Source organism: Myxocyprinus asiaticus, chromosome 47 (genome assembly GCF_019703515.2).
Source record: "Myxocyprinus asiaticus isolate MX2 ecotype Aquarium Trade chromosome 47, UBuf_Myxa_2, whole genome shotgun sequence".
NCBI lineage: Eukaryota > Metazoa > Chordata > Actinopteri > Cypriniformes > Catostomidae > Myxocyprinus > Myxocyprinus asiaticus.
The window spans coordinates 17,122,004-17,135,209 of record NC_059390.1 but is presented as its reverse complement, the minus strand read 5'-3'; the positions used below and the strand labels follow the sequence as shown (position 1 = coordinate 17,135,209).

Below are 13,206 nucleotides of genomic sequence, written 5' to 3'. Positions count from 1 at the left end.
TTTAGTTATTTCCCCATTCAAGTAGAAGTGGAGGCAACTGAGACTTATCCTCCGCCACCCGGATTGAGGTGAGTAACCGCGCCACCACGAGGACCTATTAAGTAGTGGGAATTGGGCATTCCAAAATTGGGGAGAAAAGGGGATAAAAAATAAAATATAAAAAATAAAAAGTTCCAAGAGGTCCGGTCTCTACATTTCCTTCCCAGCAAAGGTCCGGATAATAATACGTAGCTTACATGGTGTAAGTGTCATGACTGGGAGTTGGGAGGATAAAGGACCCAAAAGCAGAGAGAGAGAGTTCAACAGTATTTATTCACAAGTTTTCAAAGTCAAGTCAAGGCACACCCTGCGCCGGCTGAAGAAGTCAGAGAACCAGCGAGCCACCAAGGGCTAGTGAAGAGTGTGTTCGTATGGGGAATGTGTGCATTGTCTGGAGCACTCAGATGAGAGTCTGTAGAAGAGACAGGAGTGAGGGGGTGCAAATTTGAACATAAAACAGGCTTAATTTTGGAAATGTGGAAAACAGGGTGAATGCGATGAAGGTGAAGTGGTAATTTGAGGCTGTAAACTTGGGGCCCAGCTTACGTGAGGGGAGACAAAGTGGGATGTCCTGGGAGGACAACCAAACTCTCTGCCCGCACACGTAAGCTGGGGGCTTAGACCGGTGTCAGTCTGCTGACCTCTTAACCTGAGTGCCAGTCCTTAACAAGGCTTCTCTGGTGGCTTTGCAGGTGCGTCGGCACCTCCGCAAAAACGCATGAACGGACGGAACCTGAGCATCGGGCTCTTGAGCAGGGAACAGAGGGGGATTATAGCCAAGGCTACTTTGGAAGGGTGATAACCCCGTAGACACAGATGGCAACGAGTTATGAGTGTACTTGACCCAAACCAAATTCTCGCTCCAAGAAGAAGGGTTACGGGTGGCCATACACCGCAGGGTCTTCTCCAGTTCCTGGTTTGCTTGCTCTGCCTGCCCATTTGTCTGGGGATGAAACCCAGGAGACAAACTAACTGTTGCCCCCAGGTGTTGACAGAACTCTGCCCAAAAACGAGACACAAACTGGAGGCCTCTGTCAGAACCATGTTGACCGGGAGGCCATGAATACGGTAGACGTGATTAATGACCGCTACCGCTGTCTCCCTCTCTGAAGGTAATTTGGGGAGGGGAATGAAATGAGCTGCCTTCGAGAACCGGTCTACTACAGTCAAAATGACTGTGTTGCCATGGGATGGGGGAGACCAGTTTTGTCTGGCGATATGCGACCAGGGTCTCGAAGGCACTGACAGCGGTTGGAGGACCCCGGCTGGGGGGTTCCAGGAAGTCTTATTGGTCACACAAATAGGGCAGGCGCAACGATTTGGTGAACATCCAGCGCAAGCGATGGTCACCAGAAATGCTGTCTAATGAGCATTTGGGTACGAGTAGCTTCTGGGTAGCAGGTGACATTAGAAGAATGACCCCACTGAAGGATGTGCATTTGAACTGATCACGGAGCAAACAGTTTCATCAACAACAAGGTAACTCTGGGCAGGCAGCGGGAGATGCGGTGTGTCGTAGCGCTGTGCGGACTTTAGCCTCCACCTCCCAGGATACCATGCCCACCACTCAGGGAGCAGGGAGGATGGTATCCACTGGTGCGGTGGAGGTCTCCATTTCGAAACATCGAGATAGAGAGTCGGGCTTGACTTTCTTGGAGCCCGGACGATACGAGAGGGTGAAATCAAAACGAGTGAAAAATAAGGCCCAGCGAGCCTGCATAGAGTTTAAATGTTTAGCGCTACAAATGTACTCTAGGTTCTTATGATCAGTCCAAATCACGAAAGGTATCCCCGAACCCTCTGACCAATGATGCCACTCACCCAAAGCCAACTGGACAACCAGTAATTCCCGGTTACTGACGTCGTAATTCCATTCCGTGGGGGTCAGCCATGCAAAAAGAATGCATACGGATGCATCTTTCCATCCGAGGGAGAACACTGAGGAAGGACCGCTCCAACACCGACCTCGGATGCATTCACCTCCAATGAACTGACTAGCAGGGTCAGGGGTAATTAAAATTGTCACGGTGGGAAACCACTTCTTAAATTTAGTAAATGCAGCTTCAGCCTGCAGGGACCAACTAAAGTCAGTGCGCATGGAGGTGAGATCCGTCAGCAGCGCAGCGAGTTGACTATAGTTGTGAATAAACCTCCGGTAAAAGTTGCCGAACCCCATAAACCTCTGCAATGTCTTGTGAGAGTCTGGGGTTGGCCATTCGGAAACGGCTTTTACCTAAGCCGGATCCATACATACTTCCTTGGATGAAACGATGAACCCCAAGAACGGAACCGACTGTGTGTGAAAACCTGACAAACAGGCGGTTATCTAACAGCTGCTATAGCACCTGCCTAATGTGCGGCATATAGTCCTGCATGTTCTGGGAGAAGATCAGAATATCATCAAGATAAATAAAGACAAAGCAATCGACCATGTCTCTAAGCACATCATTCACATGCCCCTGGAAGACGGCGGGGGCGTTGACCAATCCGAAAGGCATAACCAAATATTCAAAGTGCCCCTATGCATGTTAAATGCCATCTTCCACTCATTCCCCCTTCCTGACATGAACCAGGTGGTAAGTGTTGCGTAAGTCCAACTTCGTAAAGATGGACACCCCCTGCAAGAGTAGAAGGCTGAGGACATCAACGGCAAAGGATAACGATTCTTTACCGTGATGTCATTCAGCCCCCAATAATCTATGCAGGGTCTTAGCGAGCCATCCTTCTTCTCCACGAAGAAGAACCCCGCCCCTGCGGGCAATGAGGAAGGGCCAAAGAATCAGTAATGTACCTGTTTATGGCCTCCCTCTCGGGAGCTGTGGGTTGTGCGTAACCTACCAAGGGTGTCTCAGCACAACTGGGGTCGAAGGGGATTGGATGAGGTAAAAAGACAGCTGTTCAGTGTGGTTTCCGGAGATCAAAGTGACCAGCTTATTAGAATAGGTTATGACTGACAGGGGTGTGCCGATAAGAGTCTGGGCGATGATGGGCTCATCCAATGGGATCCTGGGAAGCCGCCATTTGGAAGTGTCAATGAAATTTCCTTTGGCGCCGGAATCCACCAGGGTCGAGATAACATGACAATCTATACCAATCAGCAGCCAAGCTGGGTGGAGCGTGCGGTGTCCGGGGGCTTTGTCCAAGGGTGTTGTGCTTGCCAGTAACAGACAGGAGGCAACAAGGTGGCCAGAATGGCTGCAGACAAAACACAAACCCTTTTGATATCGTCGCTACCTTTCCTTGCGGGGCATGGGAGGTCTACCCACCTACATGGGTTTAAAGTCAGGAGGAGAATCAGAAACTCTGTTGCAGGCATGGATTGTGAGTGAGCTTTAACTGTCCGTGAGGGGGAAGAGCGGTGGCGACGATGCTCATTACATTGAGTCAAATGGTGATCCACCCGTATGGCTAAGTCCACTAAATCGCCGAACTGCGGGGGAAGGTCCAGAGAGTAAATTTAATCTTGAATAGTATCCGAGAGACCTTACAAGAACAAATCCCACATTGCGGAACCATTCCAATAGCTGGAATCGATCTGCAACTGATCGATTACCCTGGGACAGCCCTGATAATATCCTCCCAGCTTCCCGACCTTGAGCTGCCCAGTCAAACACTCTGCGAATTTCAGAGGAGAAATCTTCAGTTGAGGAGCAACACGGATGCCAGTTATCCCACATCCCTGTACTTCATTCTCCAGTCCACCTGGAGAGGACTGTGATGATACACGTAATCTTCATAGTGTCTGAGGAGTACGTGGAGGGCTGCAAGGAGAAGAACAGTGAACATCATGAGAGGAAAGCATGAGAAGCTGCCGGAAGAGTGGGGGTTGTGTCCTGTGCTGGACTCGGATTAGAGGGAGAGCGGAGCTGTTGAACCATTGTGGTCAGATCCGTGAGCTGGGAAGCCATTACCTCTAAAGCACGGTTAGAAGCAGATATCTGGTCTTGTTGTCATCTGAGCAAAGCTCTTTGTTGAGAGAAGGTGGAGTGTAGAGTCGTCTCCTCTGCTGTGTCCATGCTGGCCAGTTTATTCTGTCATGGTTGGGGAGTGGAGAAGATAAAGGACCCAAAAGCAGAAAGAGAGAGTTCAACAGTATTTATTCACAAGTTCTCAAAAGTCAAGTCAAGGCGCACCCTGTGCTGGTTGAAGAAGTCGGAGAACCAGCGAGCTGCCAAGGGCTAGTGAAGAGTGTATTCGTATGGGGAATGTGTGCATTGTGGAAGTCTGGAGCACTCAGATGAGAGTCCGTAGAAGCTGGTGAGGTGCAAGCGAAGCCCAGACAAATGCAAGCAGACAGGTAACCGCACCTCAATCGACCAGCAACCACAGATACACAAGCTCATGAAGAAGGTTCGTAGAAGCTGGTGAGGTGCAAGTGAAGCTTAGTTAGAGCTGGCACACATGCCGGAACCGTGACAGTCAGTAGTCATATGACTATGAAATTATATAATATATATTTTTTAATACTTTTTAAAACTTGCCACATAGGCAGCAATAGTACTTTGTAAAGAAATTTAAAAAAAAATCCTAAAGGGTCAAAATAGTCAAAGGGTCAAAAATAATAAACTGGGCAGGGATGAGGATATTGGGGGCCTAGAGACAGCTGTAAAATTTAATAAGTTGACTTTACTTAAAAAAAAGTTAGGAAACCAATTGCCTTCAAGTAAAAATCAAGTAAATATACTTATTTGGCTCAAGTAAAGTGGACTATTCCTAGTTCACTTTACTTGAGCCAAATAAGTACATTTACTGCCAAATAAGTACATTTACTTATATTTTTTAAGGCAATCGGTTTACATGCTTTTGTAAGTAAGATTAACTAATTAGATTTTACAGTGATATAGTGGGGTCTGAGGGATCTTCTACCAAATAATTAAAATATTTCATCAAGACTTCATCAGTTGAGGGCACTTGGATATTGTCACAAATGGTTGCTGAGATGAGACAGGAGATGTAGGATCTATTTGCAGGCTTTGATAAAAAATGATGACAGTGAAACAACAAACGGGAACTGACCAAGGAATGCAAAAATTAAAGGGTATTTATACAAACAGTGAGGAACAGATGGCAGTGATGAGGGCAGTGCATACTGGGTAATGTAGTCCAGGGGAAACACTTCAAAATAAGAGTCCTAGGAAACAGGAGAGACTGTGACAGATATGAATATTAAAAGATAAGTTCAACAGTTTGTTTTGAAGCTGAATGACAGCAGTCCCATTTTTGTGTTTAAATATTTTTACATTCAGAATATATAGAATGTTTATGAGACATAGGAGGCCTTTTGTTGGATAAAAAATACTGTATGGGGGTTCAGGGGTGTCCCCTGAGAGAAAATGTATAAAAATGTAAAAGTCTGAAATGTCCATTTGTATACTTTCCTTAAAGTTAGAATCTACAAACAAACAAACTATTTACATAACAACAGTGAAGTATTAAAATACTGTTTGCTTAATTTAAGTATAAATAGGCTCTGGACTGGAGTCCGCCTATTGAGTACCCCTGTCGCAAAGGCTTTCACATGTCTGCTTCAATTCTGTTAATTTCTTTAGTCTCTTACACTGACTGCTCACAAACTTCTGCTTTATCTGTAACCACCAAGCCCATCCTTGGCCTACAGAAGTCCTCTAACTTCCTTACTCTTTGTTGCACAACACTTGCAGCACAAGTGGTTTAAACCTTATTTTCCAGATAATGTTGCTTTCCAACAAGTGTATTTTTTAAATTTTTTATTCATTGCTTATGTAGGGCCACCCATGCATAGAACTTTGGTTTCTGAGATCTTCTCTTTCAAGAACTAATTCCATTGTGAGCTATGATTCTCACGTGGTCTGTGGTTGAATGGTTTGTGTTTTGCTTTTTTTTGTTGCATTTACTGCTAATAAACACAATCCTTCGTCTTGCGTAAATAAGAAAAGAGGAAATACTAATAAAGTGTGCAAAGAGAATATCGGTTTTGCAAGCATTCCTTTCCCTAAACTGGACCTTGTAATATAGTATTGCCTAACAAGTAAAACTGCCTTTTGCCAAAGGAAGGTATTTGTGTAATTAAAAGTGCATCATCAGAGAAATTATAAACATAATGGTCTAACACACAATTTGAAATTGACTAAACTACATTAGCTGGGAATATTATGCAACAGTGTACTTTTTACTGTTTCATGCCAAAAAAATAAATAAATAATAATAATGATAATAATAAATAAACAGCCATTCTGTGTCACCTATTTTCGGTTGAAACTATATTTCTCTCTTTAAACTGATGTGATGCTTTTTTCACTTGCTATTAAAAAAGGCAACAGTTTGATTCTTTGTTTGACAATATATATATATATATATATAAAAATACACTACCGGTCAAAAGTTTTGAAACACTTGACTGAAATGTTTCTCATGATCTTAAAAATCTTTTGATCTGAAGGCGTATGTTTAAATGTTTGAAGTTAGTTTTGTAGGCATTGATTCTTTGTTTGACAATATATATACATATATATATATATATATATATATATACACACTACTGGTCAAAAGTTTTGAAACAGTTAATCATTCTTTATTATAATTTTTCTTCACATTTTAGAATAATAGTAAAGTCATTCAAACTATGGAATAACATAAATGGAACTATGGGAATTATGTTGTGACTAAACAAAATCCAAAATAAATCAAAACTGTGTTATATTTTAGCATCTTCAAAGTACTCACCCTTTGCCTAGAATTTGCAGACATGTACTCTTGACATTTTCTCAACCAACTTCTTGAGGAATCACCCTGGGATGCTTTTTAAACAGTATTGAAGGAGTTCCCATCTATGTTGGGCACTTATTGGCTGCTTTTCTTAATTATTTGGTCCAAGTCATCAATTTCAAAAACGTTTTTTTTTTTTTTTATATTATTATTAAATTGTAGTTTTATAATGAAATAAATGAATATGGTGGCACAATTATATTTTTGTCTACAAAACTAATTTCAAACATTTAAGCATACGCCTTCAGATCAAAAGATTTTTAAGATCATGAGAAACATTTCAGTCAAGTGTTTCAAAACTTTTGACCAGTAGTGTGTGTATATATATATATATATATATATATATATACTGTAATTCTGGATGTAGATAGGCATTTAAAAAACAAATATGCAACAATAGTTGATTCATTAGTCATAAAAGTGCCTTTAAAGATTAGTTGGTCAGTCTAAAATATAAGCATTGCATATAGTGGAAATGAAAGAGCTCATAGAGTTTATAGGAAAGAGCACTATTCTAAGCAGTCTCACTTCATTTTTTTAATGGTGTCAAGGATGGAGGACATGATGTGGTGTGGAATGTAGAGTGTAAAATTCAGTATCAGAGTTGCGATTTGACATGAAACTGATTTAACTGAAGATTTCTTGTCTTATCTTTTTTATTTTTATGCCTTTAAATGCAAATTTCCTAAATTGTTTCCTTCTCCAGCCCAAGATTTGCTAGCATTGTAAGAAGAGCCTCTTCTTAGTGCTACATTTGTAGTGGGTGATTCTTCTTTAGATATAAAATCATGTTAATTATTTTGTTCTCTCTCAACCCCTGATGCCCCTGAAGAAACTGCAGGTGTTGTTTGCTGTTGGGACTGATGGAGAGGTCAGCGAACCCTTAGAGGTCAACGCATTGACCTGTGACACCATACACCAGGTCAAGGAGAAAATCTTACAGACCTTCCAGCGCAAGTTTGGTTTTCCCTACACACAGCAGATCAGGGACATTGAAATCGGTTAGTCAGATCCCTGGTTTCAGTATCCCAATGTTGAATATGTAATATTTCATAACTGTAAAACAAAGAAAGAAATTATTATATTGTGAGTTGTTTATTTCTTAAAGTTTATAGATCTGAATAATTTAATGGCTGAATGTTAGGACTGATAAATAATACAGATGATATAATTTTAGCTTTTCACATGTACGTGCCTCTACTGATCACTTCCGTTGTTAATAGTTTCAGATTACCAGTTCTAATGTCCTCAGAACTAATGACTGTTTCATGTCTCTGTTTTTTGTTGTGCCCTCAAAGAATATGAGAAGGCAGGAAATTTTGTCTTGCTACAGGAAGTCGATGATAGCTCAGAGATTAGGGGTCATGTTACCATGTTAAACACTCTGAGACATTATCAGGTATGGGACCAAGAAACTTCCCGATTCATTTTTCCTCTTCCATTAATACAGAATAAAATGAATGAAATGTCTTGTGTAGCAAGTAATCTTAAAGTGCTTTAATTTTTCTTTCGATGAGAAGTTTGAAATTGAAATCGCACTGTTTTTATGCCTTCACGGGTGGCTAATTGTTTTATTCAAGGTCTTTGAGATTGTCCTCTTACTTGCAAAGCTTGTATCACAAAGCCAAATATACCCAGATTATGCCAAACTCTTGAGAGTCATAATACATCCACAGCAACAGCAGCACCGTAGTTAAATAGCTCTTTTCTTAGTGTATTATGTGACTAAAGACATTTTGAACATATTTTTCATTCCAGGTGGCAGATGGAGCATGTATTAAAGTTATCACAATAAGTGTGCAAGCCCCACTCATGTCACAGAACAGTGTAAAGGGTGAGTCACATCCCTATGTCAACTGAAACAATGTCACACCCAATATAATAACAGACAGAAAGCCTATGTAGCTCTAAGCAGTTTTTCCCAGTTCTAAGTGTCAAAAATAAATAAGTCTGTCTCATGAACATGTCAAACTGAACAGGAACTATCCCCAGTTCAAGTTCTAAAGCTCATGCAACTTACATCTGAAGTGCCATGCCATTCGTTCATGACAAGTGTATTTAGAATGCAACTTCCCAAAACTAAAGGGGGTAACACTTTACAATCAGGTAATCATCATCATCTAATCGTTAGTTAATGCTTTAAGCATCATGAACCAGTGGCAATGCCAGAAAAGAGGTTCTGGGTGTGCCAAAGGAAAACAGGACGTGCCAGAACTGAAGCTAAATTAAGTGAACGTTGACAACTATTGTATTAATTTCTTATTGGCTCTAAATTCATATTTAGCCATGTATTACGTTATAATGACTTAACAAATTAACATATATTTTTAAAATAGATTAGGTAGGACTGTTAAAGTGATAGTTCACCCAAAAATGAAAATTCTGCCATCATTTACTCACCCTCATGCCATCCCAGATGTGTATTACTTTCTTTCATCTGCTGAACACAAACAAAGATTTTTAGAAGTATATCTTAGCTCTGTAGGTCCTTACAATGCGAGTGAATGGTGATCAGAACTATGTAGCTCCAGAAATCACATAAAGGAAACATAGAAGTAATCCATAAGACTTCAGTGTTTAAATCCATATCTTCAGAAGCAATAGGTGTGGGTGAGAAACAGATCAAAATTTAAGTCCTTTTTTCCCTCTAAATCTCCACTTTAACTTTCAGATGAAAAAGTGAAACTAAACAGGCACCACATGTGACTTTCAGATGTAAAAGTGAAAGTGGAGATTTAGAGTGGAAAAAAGGACTTAAATCTCATCCAGAGCTATCACTTCTGAAGACATTGATTTAAACACTGGAGTCTTATGGATTACTTCTATGTTTCCTTTATGTGATTTTTGGATCTACAAAGTTCTGATCACCATTCACTTACATTGTGAGGACCTACAGAGCTGAAATATTCTTCTAAAAAATCTTTGTGTTCTGCTGAAGAAGGAAAGACATACATATCTGGAATGGCATGAAGGTGAGAAAATGATGAGAGAATTTTCATTTTTGGGTCTCTTTAATGTATCCAATTATTAGGCTCAAAATAAAGAGATGAAATCTGAAATTCATTCATGATTTGATTATTTTGGAACAATTCATAACTGTTTTAAAAAATATGCTGAAGATACCAATGTAATTAGAGGGACAATTTGCATTATTTTGGAATATATACAGTATAATAGCCTATGTAATGCAAAAATACACCAGGCTGTACATCCGCTGGCTCAAAAAAAATTTTTTTGGATAAGAATTAAATGTGTGATTCTGTTTTGAAACTAAGAAAAACACAGCAGTAAGAAGATTCAAAATCTTTACTGAACATTCTTTGCATTTAGGATGTAGGTACAGGGAGCTTTGGTTTATGTGACTGCAAATATAAACAGAAAAATAAGAAAATGGTTTTATTTTCATTATTGAGCCAAAACGAATAAAGGAAAACATGTCTGACTTGATGCTAACTACTGTAACAAACAGACAGCAAGTAGAACGTTGATCATGTGTAAAAGACACTTGCATGTCATCTAACGGGAAAATGTAGCTACTGAAACAATAATAAAATCTAAATGAAATCTGCCATGAATACAGGCAGCTAAGTCTCATCTTTATATCAAGAAGGGTCACAGAGTTAACAACTTGACGGCATATGATTATAACGTAAAAAAAACCCCAAATAATAATCATGAGTAAAGGCACACAGTAAAGGTGCGCAGTACCTTCCCAAGTACGTTCTCCAAATATTCAAAAATATGTGTAATATAGTGGTGAAGAAAAGAACAACGAATTTTCACTTATTTTGCTCAAAAAGACACAAAAAGCCAAACTTGTTGCAAAAACATTCTTAAAGTGTGCACTTGTTTCCTCAGACTCACTCATGTGCTCCACATCTGTTGCAAGAGCGCACATGTATTCTGAGACAGCCTCTTTAACACACTGAGTATTAAACATACAGTGGCATGCAAAAGTTTGGACACCCCTGATCAAAATTTCTGTTGCTGTGAATAGCTAAGCGAGCAAAAGATGGCCTGATTTCCAAAAGGCTTAAAGTTAAAAATGACACATTTCTTTAATATTTTAAGCAGTTTTACTTTTTTATATTCATCTTTTACAGTTTCAAAATAACTTGTTTCCAAAATGCATCAGGCTTGTTTAGATGTTAATTTGCAAACTTCTGACGCTGAATTTTGTGGCAAGGACGCAGGAAAGGTTTTCTCATGACTCTTCCATGAAGGTCATATTTGTGCAGGTGTCGCTGCACAGTAGAACAGTGCACCACTACTCCAGAGTCTGCTAAATATTCCTTAAGGTCTATTGCAGTCAAACAGGAGTTTTGATTTGCCTTTCTAGCAATCCTACGAGGAGTTCTCTCTGAAGGTTTTCTTGGTCTTCCAGACCTCAACTTGAACTCCACCGTTCCTGTTAACTACCATTTCTTAATTACATTACAAACTGAGGATACAGCTACCTGAAAACACTTTGCTATCTTCTTCAAGCCTTCTCCTGCTCTGTGGGCATCAATTATTTTAATTTTCAGAGAGCTAGGCAGCTGTTTGAGGAGCCCATAGCTGCTGATTATTGGGACAAGATTTGAGGAGTCAGTATGTATAAAGCTTTGAAATTTGCATCACCTGGCCTTTCCAAACGATGATTGTGAACAAGCCATAGCCCTAACAAGCTAATTAAGACCTTGGTAAAAGTTATCTGAGAGCTCAAATCTCTTGCAACTTTTGCATGGTGCTCCTTTCCCTTTTTTCACACTAAAATTTTACAAAATAAAAATAATACACTAATAATGATTAAAATGTTGAAAATAATGTTCCATCTTTAACTTTATGCCTTTTGGAGATCAGTTCCTCTTCTACTCACTTAACTATTCACAGCAACAGAAATTTTGCCCAGGGGTGCCCAAACTTTTGCATGCCACTGTAATTAAACATTTAACATTAAACATAATACTTGATTATTAAATTCAGTAACTGATGTATCAAATTTTCATCTTCACATCAATGCACCCCTACTAAAAGCATAAAAAAGGTCATTTCAAAAGTGTTTGTATTAAACGCTGAGGCAGAAATCCAAAAGTCAAACCTGCTCTTTTCCATACAAGGAAAATGCATGATGATAACTGTCTGTCAAGTTCCAAGTTCTGCACTAGCCTAGGTCAAATTTCTATCTGTGCATATTATCATTCACTGAAGTAAGAGGATGAATTCTGCCTTTTTAATGATATTTCTATTTGAAACGAATGATCTGCTATGCATCAAGTACTGCAATAATTATTACAGCACATAATTTGTTGAACGTCATTGAAGTTCCAAACTTTAAAATGTGTGTATGAACACATGCATGTTTGCTTGCAGGTTTGTACAAGAGGTGCTCACTCAAACCCACTCTAACCACATCAGATTGACATTAATTCATACTACTTTAAAGGGGAAAGCAGAATGTCATTTGTATTTTCACAGTCATATCTCATAATCTGCTCCCCATTGCTAGAGAATGTGAATGCCAGTTCAATCCTTTATTTGAAGTTTTATCATGATGCTTTTGACAGATGATGAGAACTTCTCTACCAAATACTTCCATCTGGTAAGTTGCATTTTTAACTTGTGTTGACACATTTTCAAATGGCTGCTACATTTTGACATTTAGAGAGTGTCCGCCTTAGAATCTACACACAAATGACTGTGCTGTGTTTTCTTTCATGGGTCATGGTTAGTTAAAATTTCATTTGTTATGGCACGGCGTAAGGCCACTGCATTTACACTGGGCATGTGATGTTTTCAGTTCTGCCATATTCTCTTCCTGTTCAAATGAGAGGAAGTGTCTCGTACTTTTAACTGTATCAGAATCTCGGTGTGGTTACAGTGCATCCGGAAAGTATTCACAGCGCTTCACTTTTTCCACATTTTGTTATGTTACAGCCTTATTCCAAAATGGATTAAATTCATTATTTTCCTCAAAATTCTACAAACAATACCCCATAATGACAACATGAAAGAAGTGTGTTTGAAATCTTTGCAAATTTATTAAAAATAAAAAACGAAAATAATCACATGTACATAAGTGTTCACAGCCTTTGCCATGACACTCAAAGTGCATCCTGTTTCCACTGATCATCCTTGAGATGTTTCTACAACTTGATTGGAGTCCACCTGTGGTAAATTCAGTTGATTGGACATGATTTGGAAAGGCACACACCTGTCTATATAAGGTCCCACAGTTAACAGTACATGTTAGAGCACAAACCAAGCCATGAAGTCCAAGGAATTGTCTGTAGACCTCTGAGACAGGATTGTAGTGAGGCACAGATCTGGGGAAGGGTACAGAAAAATGTCTGCAGCATTGAAGGTCCCAATGAGCACAGTGGTCTCCATTATCTGTAAATGGAAGAAGTTTGGAACCACCAGGACTCGTCCTAGAGCTGGCCG

The 13,206-nt window shown here is 39.7% G+C and overlaps 1 protein-coding gene across 4 annotated transcripts in view; it reads left to right on the top strand.

Annotated features, from left to right (window-relative positions):
- The window catches only part of LOC127436877 (plexin-C1-like), a 35,437-nt gene that overhangs the window by 17,688 nt on the left and 4,543 nt on the right, over window positions 1–13,206 (top strand). For 2 of the 4 annotated variants that reach the window (XM_051691343.1, XM_051691344.1), the window contains exons 22-25: window positions 7,616–7,784; window positions 8,082–8,182; window positions 8,542–8,617; window positions 12,330–12,364. In XM_051691343.1, coding sequence (XP_051547303.1) covers window positions 7,616–7,784; window positions 8,082–8,182; window positions 8,542–8,617; window positions 12,330–12,364 — 381 coding nt within the window. Of the gene's footprint in view, window positions 1–7,615; window positions 7,785–8,081; window positions 8,183–8,541; window positions 8,618–9,454; window positions 9,715–12,271; window positions 12,365–13,206 lie in introns of those variants that run through there. The other 2 variants (XR_007896470.1, XM_051691345.1) reach the window with 2 other exon arrangements.